Source organism: Daucus carota, chromosome 8 (assembly GCF_001625215.2).
Source record: "Daucus carota subsp. sativus chromosome 8, DH1 v3.0, whole genome shotgun sequence".
Lineage (NCBI taxonomy): Eukaryota > Viridiplantae > Streptophyta > Magnoliopsida > Apiales > Apiaceae > Daucus > Daucus carota.
In genome coordinates, this window is record NC_030388.2 from 23,509,296 (window position 1) to 23,523,274 (window position 13,979).

Consider the following 13,979-nt stretch of genomic DNA (forward strand, 5'->3'; position numbering starts at 1 on the left):
AAATCGCAACAAATATATAGAGAAGAAACCCATTTTACCTACAATGTTAAGCTTCGGAGCAACTCCTTCACTTCTGGAGAACAATTTATCAACTTCCTGTAGCTACTCCAGATACATTTTCTGCAAAGTAAATTATAAATGAAGTTCACATAAATTTTACAACAAAATAAACTGTTTTGAGCATTTAAACATTTTAACAAACAGGTAGAGTGTTGATACCTTCTGCAACGCAGGTTTAGCTCGCATATCTGTACGCCTGATAGAAAAGGCTAGTTTATAATCCATTTTGAAAATTTTTATTATTCATAGACGTGTCTAACAGTACTATGATATGCTAGTAGGCTCCGTGTCCTTGACAGAGAGCCGTGGGATTTATATTTCAAGGGTCCAGATTAAAATTTCGTTTTTTTAAATATCCGTTATAATTTTCTGTGGATAAGAAAATTTCTTATCCGATTCGATGGTAATGGAGCTGTGTTAGATAAAAGCTCCTCGAGAATCGGTTGTCAGGGAACAAAACCTAAGTATCTGTGAGTTTTGTTTTTTTCAAAGAATTGACGGGACATGCCGAATTGCCGATTATAGTGCACGGGCTGGAATTTACATGGAACAATTTCTAAACTGATTAATTATCCGACATTTATTGGGAAATAATTTCTAAATCGATTAATCGTGTGCTATCTATTTCGGAATATTGACTATATAACTAAAGATATTTATTTTCCAATAAAATTAATAAATTTATATTTATCTAATTAGGATTTCTTTAAGTTTTATTTAATTTTATTTTATTTATATAACAATAACGTCTTTCCATGCTGGAAGTGGCCGTGATGCTTTGGAAGGAACCATACGAAAAAGACCCGCAACATCATCCTAATTTAGAGTTAAAATATCCGAAATATCATAACTAAAAAAGATAGCCCTGCGTATCACCACAAGACGTGAAATTGTGTCTTGCATTACTTGAAAATCTACCAAAACACAACATAATGTTGTGTTGGAAACTTTTATTGCATTTTCCCTATTTTTTTCTTTTTTAAAAATAATATTAGTAATCTAGGATGAAGTTGCGTTTTCCACTCAAAACACAACTTAAAATTGCGTTTTGAAACCAAAACAACACTTTAAGTAGCGTCCCAAAACACAAATTAAAATAGCGTTTTGCAACCATAACCTCACTTTAAGTAGTGTTTTTTAACTTTAGAAAAATGGGAATTTTTTTTACCCTAAAACGCTACACAATGTTGCGTTTTGTATAAATACGACTTAAATTTGTTTTTTGATATGATATTTTGAGATCATTTTTATAGAATGTGATATTCTGGACATTATTTATTAAACTGAGATGATAAGGGCCAATATCTGTTACCAGATACCTTGAGACGACTTAATAGGTTAGTCATTCTTGAACTTTTTCCCACTAATGTATTTGGTATGATCCCAACTTCTGTTTTCAATCTCTCGTCACTAGAAGTCTATAATTTGACCAATAATCAACTTGATGGAAGTATACAATCAGAGTTTGGATTAGCGTATTCAAATCTACACAAAAGTTGTCCGATAACTTCGTATGTATCGACACTTAGTCCACTAATCCGGCTTACAAATGACTAATACTAAAATTGATCTTTGTACCCTTGCTTAATGAACAGCTTGATCTGTTCATTCTGGTTGTGTCAATAAATTGATTACGAATAATAAGTACAAGTTGTTGTTGCTTCTGTAAATTGATTACGAATAATCAGTACAATTATATTGGGATCTTCTAGTTCTCGAATCTAAATTGACAAACAATTTTCGACAACAGAAATGTCTTGAACTTTTGAACTTTATTATTCACTGAAATTTAAACATATTAATGAACTTTTTTCGGTGAACGAGTGTTCATCTCAGTTAGCTGAATTATTTGTATCTGTTCATACTGGATCTCCAACCTGTTGATTCATATATAATATTTTTATTTCCTGTCATTTATTGTGTTGAATTATAACTAATACATTTCCAATCACATTATGCTTTACAAATATTTAAATTAGACTCTTCATCTTCACTAATTATAATATTCAAATACATATGTTTAGGGTCATGTTCCACTTAAAACCATTAGTCATAGAACCCTTAGAACCATTAGCTTATTTCTAGTATTAGTTAGGGTTCTGCAGTAGAACTACACATGAAAAGAATATATTATTTATGTATTATATTTTGAAATTACTTTTGATTACACAACGATGCAAAAAAAAAAAAGATTTAGATTTATATCCTGAAAATCTGTGTAAAAAATATGATTCTGCAACAAAACTTTAGTATTTCTATAATTCTATTTTAAGTATTGGTTCTCTTTTGAACGCGACCCCATATATTTATGTACATATGGGTTCTCAAAATTTAAATTTAAAATTATATATGTTAATTCGATGAATCTGAATATTTTATAGTTAGCAATTCATATAAAACCTATATTAAAGATAGCACAAATAAAAGAAAAAGAAAATATATGAAAAGAAAACGGAACAGAAAAGGTAAACAAGAGGGAAAGGTTGGGCGAGAGACGCTACTTCTCTGCAGCGGTTACGGAAAAGGGAGCACCATCCTTCTCCAAAAAATATACCCATTAGATCGTGCTCTTCTCTCCCACCATCTGATCGTACTTCAATGTACGAGTAGTTTTTGAAACTTATAGATACAGGTAATGACTTTCCGTCTGAGTGAAAATCATTTACATTACAGTTTCATAAACAAATTAAATATCCATTGCTATTACCACTGCATTTTCTTGTCTGCCTGATACACATGGTGTGAGGAACGTGGCATGTTACATACTCTTCGGTTTCAGTGCAATTCTTGTGGGTGGTTTTGTTAAAAAAATTTGGAGCAACTACGTTAACAAGTGCGTATTAATGGATCATCACGGATGTTGGTTCGTCGAAAAATTTGACAAGGTTTCACGCGGTTTCTACGTGATTTTGGCATGACAACCGTATTCTTGTGGTGGGCGTATCTAAATTCGTGTCAACATAGTCTACAGTAATATTACATGGGTTTGGGTGAAGGAAAAAAGTATGCTCCATTGGATTGGTGCCGTTTAGTGTACTGGTTATTATTACTTTGGCCGTGTATGGATTACACATATCATTGTCACCCATCATCAACAAACGGGAATTGTTTAGGTAAATCCCATGTGAAGAAGGCCATCGGCAAGGTATATTAATATTATATCACACACTCTATTATTTATTGTGCACTAAGCCGGGGTCTTCACAGAAGAAACAGCCTCTCTGCTTTAAGGGCAGGGGCAATGCTGCGTACATCTTACTCTCTTTGGACGCTGCTCTAAGCTATACTGAGTATGTTTGGTTTGGATTAGGTGGGTGGAAGACATTACATCTAAACAAAAAATTATGTATTTCCGTACCGTAGTCTATGGGCTTAGCATTTTTTAATTTTATTTATTTGATTTTAATTTTTTTATTGCATCAATTCATTTTATTTCATTTTTAGATAGGAGTTTTTCCCAAATTATTTGTAAGTAATAAAATTTATACGTTGTACTGTCTTCTTTTAACAAAAACTAAAAATTTGATTAAAATAAATTAAAATATAAAATTATTTTGATAAAATTCCACCGGTCCGCCGGCTGAAACCCGACTTAAGACCAAATCGACCGTCCGGTCACACGGACCAGCCAGGAGCCATGATTCTATAGACCGGACTGTGGCCAACCCGGCACGGACCGCCCAAATGGCCAGGTCTCCTCCCAGTAGACTTATTGTCAGTCTCCATCCAAGACAAATTTGTTTACCGCTAAATTGAATGTATTATAGCTTACAATATTACATTGCAGGCGACAATAAATTGGTAGGTCTCACATGCCCTCTTTCTTTCCTTCTTTTTTGTTTTTTTTTTGAAAAGTCTCACATTCCCTCTAGTGCAAGGAAATTTCCAGATGGCTACCATTTTCATGGACCTGGTGACTTGAGGATGTGCATTCACATTAATCCGCAGCATCCACTAACACTCGTTATTAGTATAGCAGACACAGGTGTAAGGTTAGAGAGGAAACAAAAAGGAAAAGGGAGAGAGTAAAACCTCGGAATTAAGATGAGTGCAGGAGTTTACAAATTCTGGAATTGTATACTATCTTTGTCCCTCATCTGCCTGACTCAAATCATCCCAACTTCTACTGCTACCGTACAGGGAAACGAAACAGATCAACTCGCATTGTTGGCCTTCAAAGAAAAAATCATACATGATCCTCAAGGAGCTTTTAGCTCATGGAATATGACTCTCAACTTCTGCAGCTGGGCAGGCATCACATGCAGCGAACAGCACAAAAGAGTCACCAGCATAAACCTTGCATCTAAAGGTTTTGTGGGCTCTTTGCCACGTGATATAGGAAACATGAGTTTCCTGACTGAAATTGTTCTTACCAACAACAGTCTTCAAGGCACAATTCCTCAAGAAGTAGACCGTCTTTTCAGGCTTCAAGTTCTAAGCTTAGGACAAAATGCTTTGGAAGGGAAAATACCAGATACCTTGGGACGAGTTGACAGGTTAGTCATTCTCGAACTTTTTTCCAATAACCTATCTGGTATGATCCCGAATTCTGTTTTCAATCTCTCATCACTGAATGTCTTTAATTTGGCCAATAATGAACTTCAAGGAAGTATACCAACTGACTTTGGATTGACCCATCACAATCTAGAAAAGATTCAGTTATCTGATAACAGATTAAGTGGAACCATCCCCATCTCACTTTCTAATGCTTCAAAACTTCAAGTTATTGACTTGCAGTTCAACAGTTTTATCGGTCCCATACCTGCAGATTTTGGATGGTTACTGTTTCTTCAGAAATTAGTTCTGACAAATAATAACCTAGGATTTGGGGGAAAGGGTGACTTGAGTTTCCTCGAATCGTTGATCAATTGTAGCAGCTTAGAGATACTGAATGTAGGGGCCAATAATTTACATGGATCATTACCCCCTCGTACAGCTAATCTATCAACTGAGCTCACAATGATAAGCTTAGCAGATAATTGGATCTCCGGAAGCATCCCTCCCGGAATATCTAAATTTATCAACTTGATCTTCATATCTTTACAAGGGAACAACTTCACGGGCATTATTCCCCCTGAAATCACCAAACTTGGAAAGTTGCAACGTGTTATTCTTTCTAACAACAGATTTTCGGGGAACATTCCGACCTCCATAGGGAACCTATCTATGTTGGACGAGATACGTTTAGAAAATAATGATTTGAACGGAACCATTCCTCCTAGTTTTGGAAATTGTCCAATGTTGGTCCTCTTGGATTTGTCTCAAAATAACCTCAGTGGGACTATACCCAACGAATTTTTTCATGTTTCTCCTTTTTCAGTCAAATTAAATCTTTCCCGAAACCATTTGGTTGGATCTCTATCACCAGGTATTGGTACTTTAAAAACCTTAATCGAATTGGATATCTCAGAAAATGAGTTTTCTGGTTTGATTTCCGCACAGCTGGGTGCCTGCATTGCCCTCAATTCACTATACATTCAAGGCAACTTCTTCCAGGGTTACATCCCCCAGTCAATGAGAAATTTAAGAAGTTTGCAAAATATTGATCTTTCTCGTAATAACTTATCTGGGAAAATCCCGGATTTCTTTGCAACCCTATCCTTAATATATTTGAATCTGAGTTGGAATAATCTTGAAGGTGAGGTACCTACAAAGGGAGTATTCGCCAATGCCATTGAATTCTCAATAGCAGGTAACACAGGGCTTTGTGGAGGCATACCTGGACTACAGCTACCAAGATGCAGTAGTGATAGATCAAATAAACACAAAGTGTCTTCAGATCAGCTTTTCTTCTTAATAGGTTATATACTAGGGCTTCTTACTTTCTGCTGGATAATAAAATCTTCAGATCAGTTTCTCTTCTCAAGAGTTCATATATGGAGGCTTCTTGCTTTCAGCTGGATAAAAAGGAAAATAAAAATGTCTCGCCCAACTAGGCAGGTACTATCACCATTCATCAGAGTGCCATACCAACAACTGCATCAAGCAACTAATGGGTTCTCACCAACCAACTTGGTCAGCAAGGATTGTTTTGGGTCAGTGTACAAAGGAGAGATTGGTTCAGAATACCAAGAAAAATCTCTGGCAATCAAAGTATTTAACGAAGAATCATCCAAAGCTTTCAACACTGAGTGCAAAGTCCTGCTATATATGATCCAAAGAAACATTGTTACTATTAGAAGTACATGCTTGAGTACCGTAAAAAACCGTGAATTTAGAGCTATTGTTTACAATTTAAAGGAGCATGGGAGGTTAGAGAGTTGGCTGCATCCAACAAATATGACATTCAGTGATGCACACAATGTACCTCGGACACTAAACCTTGGTACCAAAATAAACATCGCGATTGATGTGGCTACTGCACTTGATTATCTTCATTATCAACATTATCATCCCATGGTACATTGTAATCTAAAACCAAGCAATATATGGCTAGATACAAACATGAGCGCTCATTTGTCAAATTTTGGACTGGCAAAGCTTATTACTGAAATCGACAGTACAACGCACAGCAGTTTAGTTGCAGTAGCAGGAACCTGTGGATATATGCCTCCAGGTATAAAACCATTTACCACACTTCATACATGAAATCTTTATTATTTGTTGTCAATTCCACACTAGAACATGTAAGACTTGGACCGAACGACCCCCCAAGTTAAGATTAAATAAGTTAATGTGTTAATGCGTTTAGAATAGAACCTAACAACTAACTTATACTGGGACCTAAAGTCCTCTTAGGCACTTGTACTACAACATGCAATTAGTTATAGCTATCTATTAATGATAATTTTCTAAATCACTATATTACCACAAATATGGCAACAGTTTCCTCAATTCTTTTCCACACATCTATTTTCACGATAACATATCTAACTGACTCTACCATTTTCAAAAACTGTTAGAATTGGTCATACAGGTATATTTAACAAGTGTAAATTAGTTTAATGGAGCAGATAATAGAGCATTATTGCAATATGATTTGATACAGATAGAACTAAATGGAAATAGTACTATATATAATTAGTGAACTTGAGAATCTACTTCTCTTGTGATCTATTCAAATACTTGCTAATAGATTCTAACTCTGATCGCTGTCATATTTTATGGACAAGAGTATTATCGGGGCAGCAGGGTGTCAACTAAGGGGGATGTCTACAGCTACGGAATAATATTGCTGGAGATGCTGACGGGAAAGAAGGCCACTGACTTAATGTTTGATGAAGGCTTCAAGCTTCAGAATTTTGTTTCCAACGCCTTGCCCTACAGCGTAAGGAATATTATTGATCCAGTTAATTTACATGAACTAGATACAGGTAATGCAGCTGAAACAGAGATCTGCCTGAGCATGCTTTTTGACATTGGTGTGAAATGTGCCATGGAGGTGCCACAGTTTCGGCCGTGTATTGATGATACCTTAAGCATGCTGGAAAAGGTTAGGAGCAAGTACATGGATCCAAAATTAGTCACACTGTCATACATGGATCTCCGTCAAGCAACTAATGGATTCTCCTCAACCAACTTAGTTGGAGCAGGTGCTTTTGGCTCTGTTTATAAAGGAAGATTCATCTCAGGGAAAAGTGGAATAGAAAACGGAACAGAGACAGCTGTGGCAATCAAAGTATTTAACCTTGAGCGTAGAGGTGCAGTGAGAAGCTTCAACACCGAGTATCGAATCTTAAGAGACATTCAGCACCCAAACCTTGTAAAGATGATAACTGCATGCACAAGTGTAGATCAGGAGGGTCATGATTTTCGAGCTATTCTTTACGAGTTCATGGATTGTGGGAGTTTAGATATGTCTCTGTGTCCAACAAACAAAAAATTTTGTGATGGACCCATCAAACCTCATATACTTAGCCTTCAGACCAGAATAAATATAGCAACTGATGTGGCCTCTGCACTCAATTATCTCCATCAACAAATATGTTGCATAGTTCATTGTGATTTAAAACCAGGCAACATCTTACTAGACAAAAATCGAGTTGCATGTATTGCAGATTTTGGATTGGCTACTTCTCTTCCTGAATCCCCAAACTTCAACCAAGGCAGTAGCTCAACTGGAATTCGAGGAACCCCCGGATATATAGCTCCAGGTAAAGTTACTATATAACTGCATTGATATATGAAATCATCTGGGGCTTAATGTAAGAATTGACTCATTCTAGTTTAGCAAACAATGCTCTAAGCAGGCGTACTAAATTATCTTTTAATAAGAAGAAAATAGAATAACAGAGAGCCAGAAAAAAAAAATGAGCCACAAAAGAAAGAAAACTGTATTAACTATTACGCTAGACGTACATGATTAAAGCTTCTTTATATCATCCCTCTTGTGAACACCTCTTAGAAAATGGCTAAGAGTATCTATTGCACCTTATATGAAGGGAATGCTATATTAATTCTTGGATGAATTCATAACTGCATTAGTTATAAATATCTTCATCATCACGACCACTCCTTTCTTCAGTTCCAGGATTCTCTCTTCAGCTAATTTGTCCTTAAATTAACAATTCACATCTCATTCATATACTCTTCAACTGATGCTGTAAATCTAGATGCCATCAAGTAAAATGATTTTATTTAATAATATCTCAACAATCAGTAAGTAGTCCGCACTTAACTTTTGAGAATGTTTCTGCTTATCTCTAGCTATCTAAATTAAAGACCAAGCTGAAAAACCTTGCTGTGGCATCCTCATAAAGCTTAAGGATGTATAGAAATGCAGTAGCCAAACCAGTGGAGGGGCCAAGGAGGCTGAAGCTGAGGCTGAAGCTGAGGCTGACCTTCGGATTTGGTGTTACAATTTTCTTTTAGCCCCTACTGACCTTGAGAAGTTCTTTAACAAATTGTTAGAGAATATAAACTTATGAACATTAAAATTAAAATATTTTATACATGGGTCCTTCACAAAATTGGTTCTGCCACTGTGGAGAAGCAAGGTCCGGAGTTGCTCATTGCAGTTGTAAGTTACTAGCTAGAAACACGATTTCGAGTGGAAAAATGAAAAAGAGATCAGGAATTTAATGTATTCCACAACTCAGAATGGCGCTGGCCTCGTTAATTTTTATTTTTTAAAGTTGCAATTATCTGCCTACATTTGGCAGCAAAAGTGCTTTCGCAATCTTCTGTTCAAACTAGCCTAATACAAACACTCATTAATTCACCAAGAGTGCTCGTGTTGGACACTCAACACTAAGGCATGAGCACGGACCCTTAGACACTATAGCTTGGGCAAAAAATTTCAAAAAATTGATGAGTTTAAGACTTGGCCATGAATCTAGGATGGACAGTAGTTCCATCTGAATCAAGGTAACAGAAGAATAAACACAAGTACCCTCCTCATACTATTTTTGTAGTGATACATTTCCTAGAAGTTGAAAATCATTACGATCAGCTTTTGCCTACTTATTGATCGTATGTACGTGGATATATGAAACTAGAGCAACAAATTGATAGAACTTGAGTAATTAATTATATATAAAACTATTGTTATCTTTAATTATTAATGAGAGATGAATCTATGAATTGATTTCTTGGATAAATTTTATAATTAAATTGTGACTACACCGATTCTCTGTAAAGATAGGTAAATATCATCCTCCTGTACCCTTCTCCCTGGCCTATCCTACATCACCGACTCTCCTGAACCCTAAGGTAGTGTTAAGAGAAAACCTTTGCTACTGTCAATGATTCTCATTTCTCACTCATCTTGAAGAACTAGACATATACATACACTAGTTAAGGAATGTCCATCTAAATAGCTACATATTATTGGGGATATGTTCTGATAGTTTTCTTTGAGATAGGTTGCTAATTGATAGGAATTCCTTTATTCAACCAGGTAATCCTGGCTAATTGGTATTATGGTTGCTTTCCTGATTTGAAAATCTGAGAAGAATTGTTCTTTGTTCAGTACAAGTTTTGTATTAAGAGTATTGTTCTAATTAAATTTAATAAAAGAAAAAGCTCATAGTAAAGCTTTTCATACATACATAGCACATGCAATCCCAAATTCATGCTACGAAATTTATATTATCCTAGACTTGAGTAAAATAATCATAAATTTAAATCAGATGGTTGCATACACATATTTGAGAATCATTTGCATGACTGAAGGAGAGATTAATAGATTGTACTCTATCTTGGGCCTCTTGGCTAAAATTTGAATATTTATTTTCTTTGTAATAGAGTATGGTATAGGATGCCAGATGACAACCAAGGGAGACACATACAGCTTTGGGATCCTATTACTGGAGATGCTGACAGGTAAAAAGCCTACTCATCATATGTTCCGGGATGGTCTTAACCTTCACAGCTTTGTCTCGCTGGCATTGCCTAACGATGTGATCAACATTAGTGACCCACTCATGAAGCTAACGACATCTGCAAGTATAGGAGATGACAAACGAGTAGAGTATTGCCTGACTAAATTGTACATAATTGGTTTGGCGTGCTCCAAGACATCACCAAAGGATCGACCAGACATGCGTAAATTATTAAGGGAGCTGGAATCCATTAAGAACAGCTTTGGGATCCTATTACGGAGATACGAACTTTAGTCCCTCATTGATGATTACTGTTCTATGCTTTCATAAGAAAACTAATCGTCTTTTTTTCACCAAGATATCTTGTTTCTATTGTATTTTATTGCTAATGTATATGTTTGCGGAGATATTTCTGTCATGATGATAAATAATGATGATATAATAATGTATCAGCAAGCAACTCCGGGTCTAAAATCTGATGTTATTACTAAACAGTTAAGTACAATTAGAGGCTTGGTATATGTTGATCCTAGAAAAGATCCGAATTCATATAATCTCCATAAAAATCGCAACAAATATATAGAGTAGAAAGCCATTTTACCTGCAATGTTAAGCTTTGGAGCAACTCCTTTACTTTTGGAGAACAATTTATCAACTTCCGATACATCGTCTGCAAGTAGTTAATTAAAATAAGTTCACGTAAATTTTACAACAAATTAAACTCTTTTGAGCATTTTTACCAAACAGGTAGAGTGTTCATACCTTCGACAGCGCAAGTTTCCTTCCATATTTTGTACCCCTGAGACTCTGGTCTAAAAGTCTGTCCCTTCCGTAGCTCGTCGAACAGATTAAATATCCGATTAATCATCAAATAATCCGATTAATTTCTGATCAATTCAATTAATCTCTGATTAATCCTGGTTACTTCATCAATTAAGTCCGATTCCCGCTTTTTACGACACTGGCCCTGACAAAAAGTCTAAGTAGTGTATGATCCATTTTCAAATTTATAATATAATACAAATTTACACGTATCCTACAAGTTATAGTTATAATATCTTATTTGTAAATTTAATAATATCTATTTTTATTAAATTGCGGTGATTAATTAATATTATTCGTTTTAATAAGTTATGAATTTTAACTTTATTTATAATATAGGTTTCAATTTTTTAAATTTGATTTGTTTTGGGACGGATCAGACCAAACCGGAATTCAGGTCTGTCTATAATTTCGGTCCGGTTCAATCCAGATAAAAAAATGAAATTCCGAAAAGATATTCGATATATTTGTAAAATCAAAGTTTAAAAATAAAAACAAGTCACTTAAGTACTAGAATTTTCTCAAATTCTGGTTTATAAATAAAAATTAGACAAATAAATTTTTTATATAAACGATCCAATAAGTTACTCTCAATTTATAAATTCAAAAATGAGACTTTTAAACCCAACCAAACACCGCTTAATTGTTTCTTTTATCAAAACAGTTTTGGAAAATTTTGGCTTTCTAATTAATGCGTTAATGCTTCTCTTCTCTACCTTCGTTGACTCTCGGTCCACCACTGAACACATTGTTAGTGTTGTACACGAGTACATCTGTTTAGAGGTGAGCCAAAAAAACCCGAAAAACCGAAACCGAGCCGAAAAACCGAAAAATCACACCGAAAAAAATCAAAATCGACAAAAACCGAAAAAAACCGTAGCTCAACTGAACCGACGGTTACGGTTTTACACCTAAAACCGAACCGAAAAACCGAACCGCTTATATAGTATTATATAATTTGTTATATATTATATATTATATATAAAAAAAATTATTACTTTAGTATTATTGGTATATTATTATCTGCTAAACAAGGAACTATCCAACTCAACTATAGTTACAAGTCACCGAGTTACAGTAGTTTGTTATATTAAATAGAGAGAGAGCAGTAGAGTAGTAACTAAGTCTTGTATAAATAAAAAACACTGGTCTGATTCATACTTTACATTTCTGGATCATCTTTTACATACCGTAACGGTGCTCATCTACTTCATTTCGATTATATTAATAAGTATTTATATTTTAAATATTTTCTTTCTTATTTATTTTGGTAAAATACGTACTAATGAATAATATTTAATAGTGATTATACCTTATTTTTTATTAAATTTTTTTTAAGATGATTATTAAATTTGTATAATATTTTTTATTATAAAAAAACCGTAACCAAACCGACGGTTAACCGAACCGAAAAAACCGTTTGAAACGGTTCGGTAACGGTTTTAAGGTAGAAACCGAACCGAACCGACATGTACGGTTCGTAACGGTTTTAGCTAAAAATCGAGCCGAACCGACCCGTGTACACCCCTACATCTGTTAATCTCTTAGCTTTTTATTTTGTTTGATTAAAATTATGATTTATTATGTAATAAATGTTCAGTTTAAAATATATATTTGAATAATTTTATATTATAAATAATTTATGATATAAATGACTGATTTTAGTGTAAAGATTAGTTTTCATTAAGAATATAAAATTAAAATAAACCAATCAAAAAAGTACATCATACTAACTTTTGACCTTGAAATCAGTTTCCGACTTATTTACAACTAGTCGAGAAGACGCGCGTTGCGGCGACCTATAAAAATTATATTAATGATGTAATATTAATAGTGGTAGAATAAAATAATTTTGTGGTTGTCTATAAAATTTATATTAATGTTTCAAGGTTAATATTTGTAGGATAAAATAAATTTTATATTATAATAATCTTGATGTGATACCAATACTAATATATAAAATTGCAAAATTGGAATATAATTCATGGTGAAAAAATGAAAATAAATTTATACACATATTAACAATTTAATGCACGAATCTTAATTTTTTTGGATAATTGATTGTGCACAAAAACATCTAATCTAAATCCGTGAGATAGCGGTCTATAACTACCCTTACTTGTAACAATCTTTATTTTTTAATACTGTATAAACAGCCTTCACTTAAAAGTTGCTTGAACGGAGCAAACAGATTATGCCTGAATAATTTTTTCCTCTATACAAAGTAAATCATATCATATACTTATATATAATAAACATAAAGAAGATAATTTGGTCGCTTGGTTTTATGGTCCAAAAGCTTATCATCCGTTGGATCGTATATTAAACAAATAATCACCGTTAGATTAGAACAAAATTAACTTCTGTTCTATAAGGCAACTGATAGTTATTTGCATGTTTATGATTCCTTTTCTGAATCCAAAACAAATTCTGTCTCTCATGTGTTTATGATTTTTTCATGTAAAATAAATATTTTCTAACAGTTTTATTTGTAGAATCATATAAATTGCACTATCTGTTTCAATATATATATATATATATATATATATATATATATATATATATATATATATATATATATATATATATATATATATATATATATAATCGCATCGTCACAATTTTTATATAATATATTTTAAAATCAGTAAGCCGGATTTATGTGAGGAACGAATATAAAAACTTTTTCTTAATCCCAAACAGATTCTACATCTTATTGCATGTTTATGATTCCTTTTCTTAATTCAAAACAAATTATATTTATCAATTTTCATCTAAAACCATAATTTAGAAAAATATTTAAATCACATTATAATAATTTTAATATAAAATACA

At 33.7% G+C, this 13,979-nt stretch overlaps 1 protein-coding gene across 1 annotated transcript; it reads left to right on the top strand.

The window, feature by feature from the left end:
• The first annotated feature begins 3,890 nt into the window (after positions 1-3,890).
• LOC108197425 (putative receptor-like protein kinase At3g47110) lies at positions 3,891-10,773 on the top strand. The gene is made up of 3 exons (XM_017365038.2): positions 3,891-6,616; positions 7,173-8,153; positions 10,246-10,773. Exons 1-3 carry the CDS (start codon positions 4,105-4,107, stop codon positions 10,614-10,616), a joined length of 3,864 nt encoding a protein of 1,287 aa, XP_017220527.1. The 5' UTR covers positions 3,891-4,104; the 3' UTR covers positions 10,617-10,773.
• Positions 10,774-13,979: the final 3,206 nt, after the last annotated feature.

Coding starts and splice junctions, on each gene's coding strand:
- LOC108197425 (XM_017365038.2), top strand. CDS start 4,105: ATGAGTGCAGGAGTTTACAAATTCTGGAATTGTATACTATCTTTGTCC. Junction 6,617..7,172: donor CTGTGGATATATGCCTCCAG/GTATAAAACCAT, acceptor TTTATGGACAAG/AGTATTATCGGGGCAGCAGG. Junction 8,154..10,245: donor CCCCGGATATATAGCTCCAG/GTAAAGTTACTA, acceptor TCTTTGTAATAG/AGTATGGTATAGGATGCCAG.